Here is a 19,536-nt window from a genome sequence, read left to right on the forward strand (position 1 = left end):
CCTGGTACAGAGGTTATGGCACTACCCAAGAATAGAGAACAATGGTTCGATTTTGGAGTGTCCTTCTCCTAGAAGAGCTGCTTACCATAGCTAAAGAGTGTCTTCTACCCTTACCAAGAGGAAAGTAGCTACTGAACAATTACAGTGCAGTAGTTAACCCCTTGGGTGAAGAAAAATCGTTTGGTAACCATAGTGTTGTCAGGTGTATGAGGACAGAGGAGAATCTGTAAAGAATAGGCCAGACTATTCGGTGTCTGTGTAGGCAAAGGGAAAGAACCGTAACCAGAGAGAATGGTCCTATGTAGTACGGTGTGGCCAGTCAAAGAACCCCATAACTCACTAGCGGTAGTATCCCAACGGGCGGCTGGTGCCCAGGCCAACCTACTACCTCCAAGTTACCTATAAAATACATTTATAAATTTCTAGATGCTAATCCCATATTAAAGAATTAGCCTCTATTAAGGATATTAGATTTACATCAATATCTTCATTCATGTTTATACGTGAAAAAAATAACCAGACGTCCAGTCCAAGTACTAGGAATCAGGTCCAACAATTATTAGCTGGTGGGAAATGTGACGTCAATGGGGCATATGTTTTATATTAAACCGGTTCATGGAAAAAGAATAGGGTTTTGGAAGCGAGGATACTTCTCTAATGACGTCATCACTGTTTGGGAGTGCTGGACCAGTTTTTACTAGATCTTGGTCCAGTCAGGAAGATAGCCTTTGGTTACAGTTGATGCTCGTGAATAGTGTGTGCTATGTGGCACCGGCAATAGAGAGTGAGATGTCGTACACGTAATGCAAGGCTGAACAAGGGTTGAGAGTGCCTCAGATAAAACCGTAAAGATGTAAATGAATCCATTCTACCTATCAGTCGACTACTTCGTCAGGCAGCTACTGTGAAAGGGACCGTAGTATCTCAAGGTGTTTTCATGTTGCAAAGTATTCACTCAATAATTAGATTCCTGTTAAATGCTGATATATAAACAATGCAACTAATATATTTTGCTCTTTTTATCAAGATGAGGACCATATTAAAAAATGATAATTGGTGTAAAATTGCACTGCATTTGCAACAATATTATTACTTATTACTAGCTGAGCTACAACCCTATTTGGAAGAATAGGATGCTACATGCCTAAGGGCTCGTACTGGGAAAAATAGCCCAATGAGGAAAGAAAATTAGGAAATAAACTACAAAAGAAGTAATGAACAATTAAAACAATTTTTTTTAAGAACAGTAACACCATTAAAACATCTTTTCATATATAAACTATAAAAAGAGACTTATGTCAGCCTGTTCATCATAAAAACATTTGCTGCAAATTTGAACTGTTCAAGTTCCACTGGTTCAACTACCAGATTAGGAAGATCATTCCAGAAATTTGTCCCTGCTGGAATAAAACATTTAGATTACTGTGCAATATTGAGCTTTACGATGGATACGGCATAACTATTAGAATAAACTGCATTCCTAGTATTACGAAAAGGATGGTTCTGAATGTAAAGGACGACCAGAATTATGAAAATCTTGTGTACCATGCTTAACAAACTAATTGAACGATGCTACCAGAGATTAAAATCTATATCAAGCAATAAGAAATTTCATAGGCTGTAAGTTCCTGTCCAACAAATTAAGATGAAATTCGGCAGCTGAAGACCAGACAGGAATACAATACTTGAAAAACTGTAGAATGAAAGAATTAAAACACTTCTTCAGAATAGATTGATCACCGAAAATCTTAAAAAACTTTCTCAATGAGTCATTTTTTGTGTAATTGAAGAAGACACAGACCCAATGTGTTTCTCAAAAGTTAATTTGCTGTCGAAATATTATCAATACTGATATTCGGGTTTAAGGAGCCACTATCCTTGACCTATTTACGATCATACTTTGAGTTTTGTTAGGATTCAACTTTATACCCAACAATTTGCACCATGCACCAATTTTAGCTAGAGCTGTATTAAGGTTTCAGCATCCCCAGATCTACATTCAGGAGATGGAATTGTTGCAAAGAGAGTATCATCATCTGCATATTTATTGAGTTTGTTTACTAGGCCAAACTACATATCCTGTGTATATAGTAATGGGCCAAGAACACTACCCTCAGGAACAACAGGTAGTACATTCCTATATTGACTATGGTATCCATCAACAACAACTCTATGTGACCAATTACTGAAAAGTTCAATAATTTTGAATTTGAAAGCAAGGGCATCATGATTAACATGGTCAAATGGAGTGCTAAAATGAAGGCTAATTATTTGAACTTCTGACCACAATCAAGGGATTTCTGTATAGCATTGGAGATGGTACAGAGGGTATCCCATGCTCCAAGGCTTTTACAAAAGCAAAATATCAAACTAGAGAACTCGTGGTTACGTTCAGCATACCCATTTAGATGTTATGACAAAAGAGCTTCAAAATCTTTAGATAATATGGGAATTACTGAAATTATGCAGTAATCAGTGTGACTTTAGCTACGTCAAACGCTTTTACGTAATGGAGTAACATTACCAATTCTCCATGAAGTGCCCAAAGAACCCCTTTTCGCTTACTTGCGGAAAGTAACAAATAATTCAGAAGCAAGTAATGTGCAGTCTTTATAAAAAAACAAAGAAAAAATATCATTTTGGTCTACACCTCCCTGAACATTAAGGACCATCATGAGAGCTTTAATTTCACGAGATCGAAAAGCTAAATTAGTTGGTTTAGCCTCAGGAAAACAGGAATGAGAAGGATCAAGTTTCTCATTACTCTGCTGACGCTTTTTACTGTGTGGTTAAAATAGTGGTTTTTAATAGAAATCATTCCCTTTATCGTGAATATTTATTTTAGATAATTTAGTTTGTTCGGTGCTGATGCTTTCAAATTTTCTCTATCTATGTATATATATTATAGTTTTTTTTTGTGGACAAAGGTGGCATCGAAAAGATAATCAAGTAACCAGAAAAGTACTAAAGGTTTTCATTTTTGGAAAGGTTAAGATGATCAAGAAGTAGCCAGTAAAGTACTAAAGGTTTTCATTTTTAGAAAGTTAAAGATGATAAGAAGTAGCCAGTAAAGTACTAAAGGTTTTCATTTTTAGAAAATTTTTCTTTAGAGAATTTTGTTATTTCACCTGAATAGAAGATCCACCAATAGATTCGTTTTACTTTTTACAATAGTTTTGAAACAAATATATTCAGTACATTAAATAAAAAAAGAACTTATTATATATAATTAAAGGGGATAAAGATAGTATATTAATGATGCGGCAATACTGATTTAATTATAAAGTAATGATGGACAAGTTATAAAGGAAACATTACATCGAAAGGGTCTTAGATACGAAAGAAAAATTAATGAGAGAAAAATACAATACAAATATCATAATTTTTTCTGTGATATTTTTACTCTTTGGAATATTCAAGAACACTTGTAAAATAATAATAATTCATAATCAGGAAAAGAATCCAACAGTAATTATGCTTTAGAAAAAAAGGTAGAAATATACTATAATTAAAGGAAACATTCTGCCATCTATTTTGAAAGTATGATTGATTAATTGATTGATTGATCATGAATTATCTGGCATCCTGATTGAAAGTATGAATAGTTAATTTTGTTTATGATATATTCTTTACATAACATTAAAAAGTGAATTTCATGCCAGTGTTAACTTTATTTTGATATGCAAACAATGTCCCCCAAAAAATGTTTCCTTTAAAAGAAAAAGGTCATGTTATTAATAAGTCAGTAGTAAAGTAGGACCGGAATAGTAGAAATGTTTGCTCATTTAAACTGAACTGATTCTTAATCAGAAATTAGAATCAGCAGAAACTGCAGTGAAGCAATGATTTATTGACTGTGTCATTGAAACATGCATTTGGAAACGGTTGAAGTTGTGCCGATGATATTTCCTGCAGTCGAACCTGGGGTAGTTTAAGTGGCACTGGTAGATATAGTTGTACCTGTGGTAGTAGCAGTTTTAGTTTCAGTAGTAGTAGCAGTGGTAGTTCCTGTAGTAGTAGCAGTGGTAGTTCCAGTAGTAGTAGCGGTGGTAGTTCCTGTTGTTGTACCAGTGGTAGTAGCAGTTGTAGTTCCTGTAGTTGTACCAGTGGTTGTACCAGTAGTAGTTCCTGTAGTAGTACCAGTGGTAGTAGCAGTGGTAGTTCCTGTAGTAGTACCAGTTGTAGTACCAGTTGTAGTAGCAGTGGTAGTTCCTGTAGTAGTACCAGTGGTAGTTCCTGTAGTAGTACCTGTAGTAGTACCAGTGGTAGTTCCCGTAGTTGTACCAGTGGTAGTAGCAGTTGTAGTTCCTGTAGTTGTACCAGTAGTAGTAGCAGTGGTAGTTCCTGTAGTTGTACCAGTAGTAGTTCCTGTAGTAGTACCAGTGGTAGTAGCAGTGGTTGTTCCTGTAGTAGTACCAGTGGTAGTTCCTGTAGTAGTACCTGTGGTAGTTCCTGTAGTTGTACCAGTGGTAGTTCCAGTAGTTGTACCAGTGGTAGTTCCTGTAGTTGTACCAGTGGTAGTTCCCGTAGTTGTACCAGTGGTAGTAGCAGTTGTAGTTCCTGTAGTTGTACCAGTAGTAGTAGCAGTGGTAGTTCCTGTAGTTGTACCAGTAGTAGTTCCTGTAGTAGTACCAGTGGTAGTAGCAGTGGTTGTTCCTGTAGTAGTACCAGTGGTAGTTCCTGTAGTAGTACCTGTGGTAGTTCCTGTAGTTGTACCAGTGGTAGTTCCAGTAGTTGTACCAGTGGTAGTTCCTGTAGTAGTACCAGTGGTAGTTCCCGTAGTTGTACCAGTGGTAGTAGCAGTTGTAGTTCCTGTAGTTGTACCAGTAGTAGTAGCAGTGGTAGTTCCTGTAGTTGTACCAGTAGTAGTTCCTGTAGTAGTACCAGTGGTAGTAGCAGTGGTTGTTCCTGTAGTAGTACCAGTGGTAGTTCCTGTAGTAGTACCTCTGGTAGTTCCTGTAGTTGTACCAGTGGTAGTTCCTGTAGTTGTACCAGTAGTAGTTCCTGTAGTTGTACCAGTGGTAGTTCCTGTAGTTGTACCAGTGGTAGTAGCAGTGGTAGTTCCTGTAGTAGTACCAGTGGTAGTTCCTGTAGTAGTACCTGTGGTAGTTCCTGTAGTCGTACCAGTGGTAGTTCCAGTAGTTGTACCAGTGGTAGTAGCAGTTGTAGTTCCTGTAGTTGTACCAGTGGTAGTAGCAGTGGTAGTTCCTGTAGTAGTACCAGTGGTAGTAGCAGTGGTAGTTCCTGTAGTAGTACCAGTGGTAGTAGCAGTGGTAGTTCCTGTAGTTGTACCAGTGGTAGTAGCAGTGGTAGTTCCTGTAGTAGTAGCAGTGGTAGTTCCTGTAGTAGTACCCGTGGTAGTTCCTGTAGTTGTACCAGTGGTAGTAGCTGTGGTAGTTCCTGTAGTAGTACCAGTGGTAGTACCAGTGGTAGTTCCTGTAGTTGTACCAGTGGTAGTAGCAGTGGTAGTTCCTGTAGTTGTACCAGTGGTAGTAGCAGTGGTAGTTCCTGTAGTTGTACCAGTGGTAGTAGCAGTGGTAGTTCCTGTAGTTGTACCAGTGGTAGTAGCAGTGGTAGTTCCTGTAGTAGTACCAGTGGTAGTACCAGTGGTAGTTCCTGTAGTTGTACCAGTGGTAGTAGCAGTGGTAGTTCCTGTAGTTGTACCAGTGGTAGTAGCAGTGGTAGTTCCTGTAGTAGTACCAGTGGTAGTAGCAGTGGTAGTTCCTGTAGTAGTACCAGTGGTAGTACCAGTGGTAGTTCCTGTAGTTGTACCAGTGGTAGTAGCAGTGGTAGTTCCTGTAGTAGTAGCAGTGGTAGTTCCTGTAGTAGTACCCGTGGTAGTTCCTGTAGTTGTACCAGTGGTAGTAGCTGTGGTAGTTCCTGTAGTAGTACCAGTGGTAGTACCAGTGGTAGTTCCAGTGGTAGTTCCTGTAGTAGTACCAGTGGTAGTAGCAGTAGTAGTTCCTGTAGTAGTACCAGTGGTAGTAGCAGTGGTAGTTCCTGTAGTAGTAGCAGTGGTAGTTCCTGTAGTAGTAGCAGTGGTAGTTCCTGTAGTAGTACCAGTGGTAGTTCCTGTAGTTGTACCAGTGGTAGTAGCAGTGGTAGTTTCTGTAGTAGTTCCAGTGGTAGTAGCAGTGGTAGTTCCTGTAGTTGTACCAGTGGTAGTAGCAGTGGTAGTTCCTGTAGTAGTAGCAGTGGTAGTTCCTGTAGTAGTACCAGTGGTAGTTCCTGTAGTTGTACCACTGGTAGTAGCTGTGGTAGTTCCTGTAGTAGTACCAGTGGTAGTACCAGTGGTAGTTCCTGTAGTTGTACCAGTGGTAGTAGCTGTGGTAGTTCCTGTAGTAGTACCAGTTGTAGTACCAGTGGTAGTTCCTGTAGTAGTTCCTGTAGTAGTAGCAGTGGTAGTTCCTGTAGTAGTTCCTGTAGTAGTAGCAGTGGTAGTTCCTGTAGTAGTTCCTGTAGTAGTACCAGTGGTTGTTCCTGTAGTAGTACCAGTGGTTGTTCCTGTAGTAGTAGCAGTAGTAGTATCTGTGGACGATCCTTGTAATTAAAATGCATATATTGACTAAATAAATGATAAAGCTACAATCATTTTCATGTTCCTTTGATTTTTTTTCTATTCATATTACTTTATGGTGGATTTTTCCTTCATTTTCAAGATATTAATTATTTCAAAGATATTCTTTTAGATGTGTAAGGTTATATCTATAAATTTATGCCTTACGTGTATATTCTAACTCATTAAAAATGAATTTTTCCTTAATTTTCAAGGATATTGATTTTTTAACAAATAATTCTTAGATGGCGAAGGTTAAGCCTAGAAATGTATGTCCTACGTGGATGTTCTAACTCTCATTAAAATTATTACAGTAATATAAAGTTTCTGTTTGCAATTTTGTGAGAAAACAAATATATATTTGTCAAATCCCAAGTTTCTAAATGGTAACATATATGAACAAGGCTATAAACATTAATGTTTATCAGACTAAGAAAAAGTGAATATATATAATTGATTACGAGACATAAATCGTATTCAGTGTTGTTGAGGAATAAAACAGTTGATAAATCACATCTAAAATCTTATCTGGAGCAAATCCAGTAAGAGATAATCCAACTAAAATTGATGGAGAAGTGAATTATTTACTAATGATTGGATTACAAATAAGGGCAGATAAGTCAATTTGAAATACAATAAGAAACATTGTATTCTTGACGCATTCACCTCAGCTTAGACGTATAATAATGTGGTCCCTGTTGCTGTGGTGTTTTTTAGCATTAGTGGTAGTAATGTACATGTTACAATAATAGTGCATGTTACAAGATTTAGTACATGCTACAAGAGTTAGTACATAGTACAAGAGGCAGTACATGCTACAAGAGGTAGTTCGTGTGATGTTTGCAAGTTTCTATTTTCATCCCTGATATTTTCAGTGTTAGTCATCATAGTTGTGACTGGGGTAATTTTTAGTAGTCGTTGAAGCATTGTTGACATAGTTCATACAATGTTACTAGAGGTAATGACTGGTTTTATCCAGCGTCGAATTTAATATAGTTCCATTGGTGTAACCTACAATAGTGATGGTAATTTTTTTTTTTTTTTTATTATTCCTATGTTAGTTCCAGTTCTTGTAATTTTGTAGTTCTTTTTGGATTTGATTGCCAAGGAGATCTGAAAACCAAAATTAGTTTTCATTCATGATTTTTGTTTTTTCGATTTTTCAATTTCAGGAAGGAAAAGGTAAAACTCATCTCATAAAATGATCAGTTCTAATAAAAAGTGTCCAACACAATGATAAACTTTGCAGCAATTCCAAAACTTATAAGATATCTATGTAACCGTGAAATGAAAAAAAAAAAAAAAAAACAATAAAACTTCTGATTACTCGGTCATAAGTGCCTATCATAAGTATTCATAAGTTCAAACTTACAGCAAATGTTATGTTTAACAGGCTGACATAAGTCTTTTTATAGTTTTTATATGAAATTTATGTTTTGATGTTAATATTTTCAAAATATTTTATCAATTGTTAACTATTTCTCATATATTTTATTTATTTCCTTATTTCGTTTTGTCACTGGGCTATTTTTCCCTGATGGAGCCCCTGGTTTTATAGTATCCTGTTTTTCCAGCTAAGGTTGTAGCTTATAGAGTAATAATAATAATTTGGTAAGTGGTATGTGTATTTTGTAGGGCGTAACCCCAACATCCATAAGTAATTTTGTATTTCAACTTTCTGAAGTTCAGTGTGCAAAAATTTAAAAGTTTATACTCAGTAAAGTGTGTGTTAGGATAGGAAATGAAGTGAGTGAGTGGTTTCCAGTGAGAGTGGGGCTGAGACAGGGATGTGTGATGACGCCATGGTTGTTCAATTTTTTGTTGATAGATGAGAATAATCATGAGTGGGAGGTGAATCAGTTCTTGATTGCGTATGATACTGTATTGGTTGGAGACTTGGAGGAGAAGCTGGTCCAATTAGTGATTGAGTTTGGAAGGGTGTGTGAGAGAAGGGAGATGAGAGTTAATGTGGGTAAGAGTAACTTTATGATATGCACGAGGAGGAAGTTGGTGCTAGATTGAATATCATGTTAAACGGAGAGTTACTGAGGAAGTAGATCAGTTTAAGTACTTAACTTCTGTTGTTGTTGTTGTCGGAAGCAGATGTACACGAGAGAGTGAATGAAGGATGTAAAATGCTGGGGGCCAGTGAAAGGAATTGCAAAGAATAGAAGGCTAAAATGAATGTAAAGAGGCTAAAGATTATGCGAGAAATATTAATGAATGGTGAGTGATTGTGACGCAGTTCCAATAGGTCCTGCTGCTTCCACTTGGTGACCACTGACGTAACAGCAGTTGGGGATCCGGCATTTAAAGCTTCAATTGTCTTAGATAACTGGGGAGGGTGGCCTGTGGCCCGCTAGGAGTACCAACGAAACTCGGTTGAACTCCTCGTCAGGCAGGGAAGAACGGAGAGAAGAAAAATCCCCTTTTGTTATCAATTATGTCGGCTACCTCAAAAAATGGTAGAAGTGTCATGGTAGAGAGATAGATAGATATCTCACAGTGACCAATCTACAAAATGCTGTTGTATGTATTATATATAAAAAATATATAATTTATGTGTATTATTAAGATATAGATAATATATTCATATATATATATATATATATATATATATATATATATATATATATATATATATATATATATATATATATATATATAGATATAGATATATATAATGTGTTTATATGTATAATTTCTTTATTGGTTTTATACTTTCTTACCTTCATAGTAATGATCATGTGTTAACCCTATTTAAAGTTTTTCAAAGTTACCTACCTGTAAAGTACATTTATAAATTTCTAGATGCTAATCCCATATTAAAGAATTAGCCTCTATTAAGGATATTAGATTTACATCAATATCTTCATTCATGTTTATACGTGAAAAAAATAACCAGACGTCCAGTCCAAGTACTAGGAATCAGGTCCAACAATTATTAGCTGGTGGGAAATGTGACGTCAATGGGGCATATGTTTTATATTAAACCGGTTCATGGAAAAAGAATAGGGTTTTGGAAGCGAGGATACTTCTCTAATGACGTCATCACTGTTTGGGAGTGCTGGACCAGTTTTTACTAGATCTTGGTCCAGTCAGGAAGATAGCCTTTGGTTACAGTTGATGCTCGTGAATAGTGTGTGCCTATGTGGCACCGGCAATAGAGAGTGAGATGTCGTACACGTAATGCAAGGCTGAACAAGGGTTGAGAGTGCCTCAGATAAAACCGTAAAGATGTAAATGAATCCACTCTACCTATCAGTCGACTACTTCGTCAGGCAGCTACTGTGAAAGGGACCGTAGTATCTCAAGGTGTTTTCATGTTGCAAAGTATTCACTCAATAATTAGATTCCTGTTAAATGCTGATATATAAAACAATGCAACTAATATATTTTCCTCTTTTTATCAAGATGAGGACCATATTAAAAAATGATAATTGGTGTAGAATTGCACTGCATTTGCAACAATATTATTACTTATTACTAGCTGAGCTACAACCCTATTTGGAAGAATAGGATGCTACATGCCTAAGGGCTCGCACTGGGAAAAATAGCCCAATGAGGAAAGAAAATTAGGAAATAAACTACAAAAGAAGTAATGAACAATTAAAACAATTTTTTTTAAGAACAGTAACACCATTAAAACATCTTTTCATATATAAACTATAAAAAGAGACTTATGTCAGCCTGTTCATCATAAAAACATTTGCTGCAAATTTGAACTGTTCAAGTTCCACTGGTTCAACTACCAGATTAGGAAGATCATTCCAGAAATTTGTCCCTGCTGGAATAAAACATTTAGATTACTGTGCAATATTGAGCTTTACGATGGATACGGCATAACTATTAGAATAAACTGCATTCCTAGTATTACGAAAAGGATGGTTCTGAATGTAAAGGACGACCAGAATTATGAAAATCTTGTGTACCATGCTTAACAAACTAATTGAACGATGCTACCAGAGATTAAAATCTATATCAAGCAATAAGAAATTTCATAGGCTGTAAGTTCCTGTCCAACAAATTAAGATGAAATTCGGCAGCTGAAGACCAGACAGGAATACAATACTTGAAAAACTGTAGAATGAAAGAATTAAAACACTTCTTCAGAATAGATTGATCACCGAAAATCTTAAAAAACTTTCTCAATGAGTCATTTTTTGTGTAATTGAAGAAGACACAGACCCAATGTGTTTCTCAAAAGTTAATTTGCTGTCGAAATATTATCAATACTGATATTCGGGTTTAAGGAGCCACTATCCTTGACCTATTTACGATCATACTTTGAGTTTTGTTAGGATTCAACTTTATACCCAACAATTTGCACCATGCACCAATTTTAGCTAGAGCTGTATTAAGGTTTCAGCATCCCCAGATCTACATTCAGGAGATGGAATTGTTGCAAAGAGAGTATCATCATCTGCATATTTATTGAGCTTGTTTACTAGGCCAAACTACATATCATGTGTATATAGTAATGGGCCAAGAACACTACCCTCAGGAACAACAGGTAGTACATTCCTATATTGACTATGGTATCCATCAACAACAACTTTATGTGACCAATTACTGAAAAGTTCAATAATTATGATAAAAAAGACCCACCCAACCCTAACGTTTTGAATTTGAAAGCAAGGGCATCATGATTAATATGGTCAAATGGAGTGCTAAAATGAAGGCTAATTATTTGAACTTCTGACCACAATCAAGGGATTTCTGTATAGCATTGGAGATGGTACAGAGGGTATCCCATGCTCCAAGGCTTTTACAAAAGCAAAATATCAAACTAGAGAACTCGTGGTTACGTTCAGCATACCCATTTAGATGTTATGACAAAAGAGCTTCAAAATCTTTAGATAATATGGGAATTACTGAAATTATGCAGTAATCAGTGTGACTTTAGCTACGTCAAACGCTTTTCGCTTACTTGCAGAAAGTAACAAATAATTCAGAAGCAAGTAATGTGCAGTCTTTATAAAAAAACAAAGAAAAGATATCATTTTGGTCTACACCTCCCTGAACATTAAGGACCATCATTTGAGCTTTAATTTCACGAGATCGAAAAGCTAAATTAGTTGGTTTAGCCTCAGGAAAACAGGAATGATAAGGATCAAGTTTCTCATTACTCTGCTGACGGTTTTTACTGTGTGGTTAAAATAGTGGTTTTTAATAGAAATCATTCCCTTTATCGTGTATATTTATTTTAGATAATTTAGTTTGTTCGGTGCTGATGCTTTCAAATTTTCTCTATCTATGTATATATATATTATAGTTTTTTTTGTGGACAAAGGTGGCATCGAAAAGATAATCAAGTAACCAGAAAAGTACTAAAGGTTTTCATTTTTGGAAAGGTTAAGATGATCAAGAAGTAGCCAGTAAAGTACTAAAGGTTTTCATTTTTAGAAAGTTAAAGATGATAAGAAGTAGCCAGTAAAGTACTAAAGGTTTTCATTTTTAGAAAATTTTTCTTTAGAGAATTTTGTTATTTCACCTGAATAGAAGATCCACCAATAGATTCGTTTTACTTTTTACAATAGTTTTGAAACAAATATATTCAGTACATTAAATAAAAAAAGAACTTATTATATATAATTAAAGGGGATAAAGATAGTATATTAATGATGCGGCAATACTGATTTAATTATAAAGTAATGATGGACAAGTTATAAAGGAAACATTACACCGAAAGGGTCTTAGATACGAAAGAAAAATTAATGAGAGAAAAATACAATACAAATATCACAATTTTTTTCTGTGATATTTTTACTCTTTGGAATATTCAAGAACACTTGTAAAATAATAATAATTCATAATCAGGAAAAGAATCCAACAGTAATTATGCTTTAGAAAAAAAGGTAGAAATATACTATAATTAAAGGAAACATTCTGCCATCTATTTTGAAAGTATGATTGATTAATTGATTGATTGATCATGAATTATCTGGCATCCTGATTGAAAGTATGAATAGTTAATTTTGTTTATGATATATTCTTTACATAAAATTAAAAAGTGAATTTCATGCCAGTGTTAACTTAATTTTGATATGCAAACAATGTCCCCCAAAAAATGTTTCCTTTAAAAGAAAAAGGTCATGTTATTAATAAGTCAGTAGTAAAGTAGGACCGGAATAGTAGAAATGTTTGCTCATTTAAACTGAACTGATTCTTAATCAGAAATTAGAATCAGCAGAAACTGCAGTGAAGCAATGATTTATTGACTGTGTCATTAAAACATGCATTTGGAAACAGTTGAAGTTGTGCCGATGATATTTCCTGCAGTCGAACCTGGGGTAGTTTAAGTGGCACTGGTAGATATAGTTGTACCTGTGGTAGTAGCAGTGGTAGTTTCAGTAGTAGTAGCAGTGGTAGTTGCTGTAGTAGTAGCAGTGGTAGTTCCAGTAGTAGTAGCGGTGGTAGTTCCTGTTGTTGTACCAGTGGTAGTAGCAGTTGTAGTTCCTGTAGTTGTACCAGTGGTTGTACCAGTAGTAGTTCCTGTAGTAGTACCAGTGGTATTAGCAGTGGTAGTTCCTGTAGTAGTACCAGTTGTAGTACCAGTTGTAGTAGCAGTGGTAGTTCCTGTAGTAGTACCAGTGGTAGTTCCTGTAGTAGTACCTGTAGTAGTACCAGTGGTAGTTCCCGTAGTTGTACCAGTGGTAGTAGCAGTTGTAGTTCCTGTAGTTGTACCAGTAGTAGTAGCAGTGGTAGTTCCTGTAGTTGTACCAGTAGTAGTTCCTGTAGTAGTACCAGTGGTAGTAGCAGTGGTTGTTCCTGTAGTAGTACCAGTGGTAGTTCCTGTAGTAGTACCTGTGGTAGTTCCTGTAGTTGTACCAGTGGTAGTTCCAGTAGTTGTACCAGTGGTAGTTCCTGTAGTTGTACCAGTGGTAGTTCCCATAGTTGTACCAGTGGTAGTAGCAGTTGTAGTTCCTGTAGTTGTACCAGTAGTAGTAGCAGTGGTAGTTCCTGTAGTTGTACCAGTAGTAGTTCCTGTAGTAGTACCAGTGGTAGTAGCAGTGGTTGTTCCTGTAGTAGTACCAGTGGTAGTTCCTGTAGTAGTACCTGTGGTAGTTCCTGTAGTTGTACCAGTGGTAGTTCCAGTAGTTGTACCAGTGGTAGTTCCTGTAGTAGTACCAGTGGTAGTTCCCGTAGTTGTACCAGTGGTATTAGCAGTTGTAGTTCCTGTAGTTGTACCAGTAGTAGTAGCAGTGGTAGTTCCTGTAGTTGTACCAGTAGTAGTTCCTGTAGTAGTACCAGTGGTAGTAGCAGTGGTTGTTCCTGTAGTAGTACCAGTGGTAGTTCCTGTAGTAGTACCTGTGGTAGTTCCTGTAGTTGTACCAGTGGTAGTTCCTGTAGTTGTACCAGTAGTAGTTCCTGTAGTTGTACCAGTGGTAGTAGCAGTGGTAGTTCCTGTAGTAGTACCAGTGGTAGTTCCTGTAGTAGTACCTGTGGTAGTTCCTGTAGTCGTACCAGTGGTAGTTCCAGTAGTTGTACCAGTGGTAGTAGCAGTTGTAGTTCCTGTAGTTGTAACAGTGGTAGTAGCAGTGGTAGTTCCTGTAGTAGTACCAGTGGTAGTAGCAGTGGTAGTTCCTGTAGTAGTACCAGTGGTAGTAGCAGTGGTAGTTCCTGTAGTTGTACCAGTGGTAGTAGCAGTGATAGTTCCTGTAGTAGTAGCAGTGGTAGTTCCTGTAGTAGTACCCGTGGTAGTTCCTGTAGTTGTACCAGTGGTAGTAGCTGTGGTAGTTCCTGTAGTAGTACCAGTAGTAGTACCAGTGGTAGTTCCTGTAGTTGTACCAGTGGTAGTAGCAGTGGTAGTTCCTGTAGTAGTACCAGTGGTAGTTCCTGTAGTAGTACCTGTGGTAGTACCAGTGGTAGTTCCTGTAGTAGTACCAGTGGTAGTAGCAGTGGTAGTTCCTGTAGTAGTACCAGTGGTAGTTCCTGTAGTTGTACCAGTGGTAGTAGCAGTGGTAGTTCCTGTAGTAGTACCAGTGGTAGTTCCTGTAGTAGTACCAGTGGTAGTAGCAGTGGTAGTTCCTGTAGTAGTACCAGTGGTAGTTCCTGTAGTAGTACCTGTGGTAGTTCCTGTAGTAGTACCAGTGGTAGTTCCTGTAGTAGTACCTGTGGTGGTTCCTGTAGTAGTACCAGTGGTAGTAGCAGTGGTAGTTCCTGTAGTAGTACCAGTGGTAGTTTCTGTAGTTGTACCAGTGGTAGTAGCAGTGGTAGTTCCTGTAGTAGTACCAGTGGTAGTAGCAGTGGTAGTTCCTGTGGTAGTACCAGTGGTAGTAGCAGTGGTAGTTCCTGTAGAAGTCCCAGTGGTAGTAGCAGTGGTAGTTCCTGTAGTTGTACCAGTGGTTGTACCAGTAGTAGTACCAGTGGTAGTAGCAGTGGTAGTTCCTGTAGTTGTACCAGTGGTAGTAGCAGTGGTAGTTCCTGTAGTAGTACCAGTGGTAGTTCCTGTAGTAGTACCTGTGGTAGTTCCTTTAGTAGTACCAGTGGTAGTTCCTGTAGTTGTACCAGTAGTAGTAGCGGTGGTAGTTCCTGTAGTTGTACCAGTAGTAGTTCCTGTAGTAGTACCAGTGGTAGTAGCAGTGGTAGTTCCTGTAGTTGTACCAGTGGTAGTAGCAGTGGTAGTTCCTGTAGTAGTACCAGTGGTAGTTCCTGTAGTAGTACCAATGGTAGTTCCTGTAGTAGTACCTGTGGTAGTTCCTGTAGTCGTACCAGTGGTAGTTCCCGTAGTTGTACCAGTGGTAGTAGCAGTTGTAGTTCCTGTAGTTGTACCAGTGGTAGTAGCAGTGGTAGTTCCTGTAGTAGTACCAGTGGTAGTAGCAGTGGTAGTTCCTGTAGTAGTACCAGTGGTCGTTGCAGTGGTAGTTCCTGTAGTTGTACCAGTGGTAGTAGCAGTGGTAGTTCCTGTAGTTGTACCAGTGGTAGTTCCCGTAGTTGTACCAGTGGTAGTAGCAGTTGTAGTTCCTGTAGTTGTACCAGTGGTAGTAGCAGTGGTAGTTCCTGTAGTAGTACCAGTGGTAGTAGCAGTGGTAGTTCCTGTAGTAGTACCAGTGGTCGTAGCAGTGGTAGTTCCTGTAGTTGTACCAGTGGTAGTAGCAGTGGTAGTTCCAGTAGTAGTACCAGTGGTAGTTCCTGTAGTAGTACCTGTGGTAGTTCCCGTAGTTGTACCAGTGGTAGTAGCAGTTGTAGTTCCTGTAGTTGTACCAGTGGTAGTAGCAGTGGTAGTTCCTGTAGTTGTACCAGTGGTAGTAGCAGTGGTAGTTCCTGTAGTAGTACCAGTGGTAGTAGCAGTGGTAGTTCCTGTAGTAGTACCAGTTGTAGTAGCAGTAGTAGTTCCTGTAGTTGTACCAGTGGTTGTACCAGTAGTAGTTCCTGTAGTAGTAGCAGTGGTAGTAGCAGTGGTAGTTCCTGTCGTTGTACCAGTGGTAGTAGCAGTGGTAGTTCCTTTAGTAGTACCAGTGGTACTTCCTGTAGTAGTAGCAGTGGTAGTAGCAGTGGTAGTTCCTGTGGTAGTACCAGTGGTAGTAGCAGTGGTAGTTCCTGTAGAAGTACCAGTGGTTGTAGCAGTGGTAGTTCCTGTAGTTGTACCAGTGGTTGTACCAGTAGTAGTTCCTGTAGTAGTACCAGTGGTACTAGCAGTGGTAGTTCCTGTAGTTGTACCAGTGGTAGTAGCAGTGGTAGTTCCTGTAGTAGTACCAGTGGTAGTTCCTGTAGTAGTACCCGTGGTAGTTCCTGTAGTCGTACCAGTGGTAGTTCCCGTAGTGGTACCAAAGGTACCAGTGGTAGTAGCAGTTGTAGTTCCTGTAGTTGTACCAGTAGTAGTAGCAGTGGTAGTTCCTGTAGTTGTACCAGTAGTAGTTCCTGTTGTAGTACCAGTGGTAGTAGCAGTGGTAGTTTCTGTAGTTGTACCAGTGGTAGTAGCAGTGGTAGTTCCTGTAGTAGTACCAGTGGTTGTACCAGTAGTAGTTCCTGTAGTAGTACCAGTGGTAGTAGCAGTGGTAGTTCCTGTAGTTGTACCAGTGGTAGTAGCAGTGGTAGTTCCTGTAGTTGTACCAGTGGTAGTAGCAGTGGTAGTTCCTGTAGTTGTACCAGTGGTAGTAGCAGTGGTAGTTCCTGTAGTCGTACCTGTGGTAGTTCCTGTAGTAGTACCTGTGGTAGTTCCTGTAGTCGTACCAGTGGTAGTTCCCGTAGTTGTAACAGTGGTAGTAGCAGTTGTAGTTCCTGTAGTTGTACCAGTGGTAGTAGCAGTGGTAGTTCCTGTAGTTTTACCAGTGGTAGTAGCAGTGGTAGTTCCTGTAGTTGTACCAGAGGTAGTAGCAGTGGTAGTTCCTGTAGTTGTACCAGTGGTAGTAGCAGTGGTAGTTCCTGTAGTCGTACCTGTGGTAGTTCCTGTAGTAGTACCTGTGGTAGTTCCTGTAGTCGTACCAGTGGTAGTTCCCGTAGTTGTACCAGTGGTAGTAGCAGTTGTAGTTCCTGTAGTTGTACCAGTGGTAGTAGCAGTGGTAGTTCCTGTAGTAGTACCAGTGGTAGTAGCAGTGGTAGTTCCTGTAGTAGTACCAGTGGTAGTAGCAGTGGTAGTTCCTGTAGTAGTACCAGTGGTAGTTCCCGTAGTTGTACCAGTGGTAGTTCCCGTAGTTGTACCAGTGGTAATAGCAGTTGTAGTTGCTGTAGTTTTACCAGTGGTAGTAGCAGTGGTAGTTCCTGTAGTAGTTCCAGTGGTAGTAGCAGTGGTAGTTGCTGTAGTAGTACCAGTGGTTGTACCAGTAGTAGTTCCTGTAGTAGTACCAGTGGTAGTAGCAGTGGTAGTTTCTGTAGTTGTACCAGTGGTAGTACCTGTAGTTGTATCAGTGGTAGTAGCAGTGGTAGTTCCTGTAGTTGTACCAGTGGTAGTAGCAGTGGTAGTTCCTGTAGTTGTACCAGTGGTAGTAGCAGTGGTAGTTCCTGTAGTTGTACCAGTGGTAGTAGCAGTGGTAGTTCCTGTAGTTGTACCAGTGGTAGTAGCAGTGGTAGTTCCTGTAGTTGTACCAGTGGTAGTAGCAGTGGTAGTTCCTGTAGTAGTACCAGTGGTAGTAGCAATGGTAGTTCCTGTAGTTGTACCAGTGGTAGTTCCTGTAGTTGTATCAGTGGTAGTAGCAGTGGTAGTTCCTGTAGTAGTACCAGTAGTAGTAGCAGTGGTAGTTCCTGTAGTAGTTCCTGTTGTAGTAGCAGTAGTAGTTCCAGTAGTAGTACCAGTGGTAGTTCCTGTAGTAGTACCAGTGGTAGTAGCAGTTGTAGTTCCTGTAGTAGTCCCAGTGGTAGTTCCTGTAGTACTTCCTGTAGTAGTAGCAGTAGTAGTTCCAGTAGTAGTACCAGTGGTAGTATCTGTCGTTGATCCTTGTAATTAAAAAGAATATATTGAATAAATAAATATTAAAGCTATAATCATTTACATCTTTTATTAATTTTTTTTATTTATTCATTTTACTTGATGGTGGATTTTTTTTCTCAATTTTCAAGATAATAATTTTTTTAAAGATATTTTTTAGATGAGTAAGGTTATATCTAAAAATGTATTCACTACGTGTATGTTCTAACTCTCATTAAAAATTATTTTTTTCTTAATTTTCAAGGATATTGATTTTTTAAAAAATAATTCATAGATGGTTAAGGTTAACTCTAGGAATGTATGTCCTAAGTTGATGTTCTAACTCATTAAAATTATTACAGTAATATAAAGTTTCTGTTTTCAATTTTGGGAGAAAACAAATATATATTTGTCATATCACAAATTTCTAAATGGTAACATATATGAACAAGGCTATAAACATTAATGTTCATCACACTAAGAAAAAGTGAATATAATTGATTACGAGACATAAATCGTATTCAGTGTTGTTGAGGAATAAAACAGTTGATAAATCACATCTAAAATCTTATCTGGAGCAAATCCAGTAAGAGATAATCCAACTAAAATTGATGGAGAAATGAATCATTTACTAATGATTGGATTACAAAATAAGGCAGATAAGTCAATTTGAAATACAATAAGAAACATTGTATTCCTGACGCATTCACCTCAGCTTAGACGTATAATAATGTGGTCTGTGTTGCTCTGGTGTTTTTTAGCATTAGTGGTAGTAATGTACATGTTACAATAATAGTGCATGTTACAAGATTTAGTACATGCTACAAGAGTTAGTACATACTACAAGAGGCAGTACATGCTACAAGAGGTAGTTCGTGCGATGTTTGCAAGTTTCTATTTTCATCCCTGATATTTTTAGTGTTAGTCATCATAGTTGTGACTGGGGTAATTTTTAGTAGTCGTTGAAGCATTGTTGACATAGTTCATACAATGTTACCAGAGGTAATGACTGGTTTTATCCAGCGTCGAATTTAATATAGTTCCATTGGTGTAACCTACCATAGGGTTGGTAATTTTTTTATAATTGTTCCGATGCTTGTTCCAGTTCTTGTAATTGTGTAGTTCTTTTTGGATTTGATTGCCAAGGAGAATTGAAAACCAAATCTAGCTTTTATTCACGAATTTTTTAAAAGAATTTTCAATTTCAAGAGGGAAAAGGTAAAACTTTTCTCATAAAATGATCAGTTCTAAGAAAAAGTGTCTAATACAATGATAAACTTTGCAGCAATTCCAAAACTTATAAGATATCTGTGACGGCAAATGGAAAAAAATCAGAATAAAACTTCTAATTACTCGGTCTCAATGGCTTATCATAAGTATTCATAAGTTCAAACTTACAGCAAATGTTATGTTGAACAGGATGACATAAGTCTTTATATAGTATATATATGAAATTGATGTTTTGATGTTAATATTTTCAAAATATTTTATCAATTGTTAACTATTTCTCATATCGTTTATTTATTTCCTTATTTCCTTTTGTTACTGGGTTATTTTTCCCTGATGGAGCCCCTGGTCTTATAGCATCCTTCTTTTCCAGCTAAGGTTGTTGCTTATAGAGTAATAACAATAA

At 37.7% G+C, this 19,536-nt stretch overlaps 1 protein-coding gene across 1 annotated transcript; it reads right to left on the reverse strand.

Moving 5' to 3' along the window:
- Positions 1-3,931: 3,931 nt before the first annotated feature.
- LOC137633095 (putative per-hexamer repeat protein 5) lies at positions 3,932-18,883 on the reverse strand. The gene is made up of 9 exons (XM_068365256.1): positions 18,745-18,883; positions 17,870-17,932; positions 17,393-17,464; positions 17,153-17,296; positions 16,256-16,396; positions 16,076-16,171; positions 12,884-13,051; positions 6,061-6,180; positions 3,932-4,128 (listed from the first exon to the last, which is right to left on the reverse strand). Exons 1-9 carry the CDS (start codon positions 18,881-18,883, stop codon positions 3,932-3,934), a joined length of 1,140 nt encoding a protein of 379 aa, XP_068221357.1.
- Between the last annotated feature and the right edge of the window lie 653 nt (positions 18,884-19,536).

Source organism: Palaemon carinicauda, chromosome 42 (assembly GCF_036898095.1).
Source record: "Palaemon carinicauda isolate YSFRI2023 chromosome 42, ASM3689809v2, whole genome shotgun sequence".
Taxonomy (NCBI): domain Eukaryota; kingdom Metazoa; phylum Arthropoda; class Malacostraca; order Decapoda; family Palaemonidae; genus Palaemon; species Palaemon carinicauda.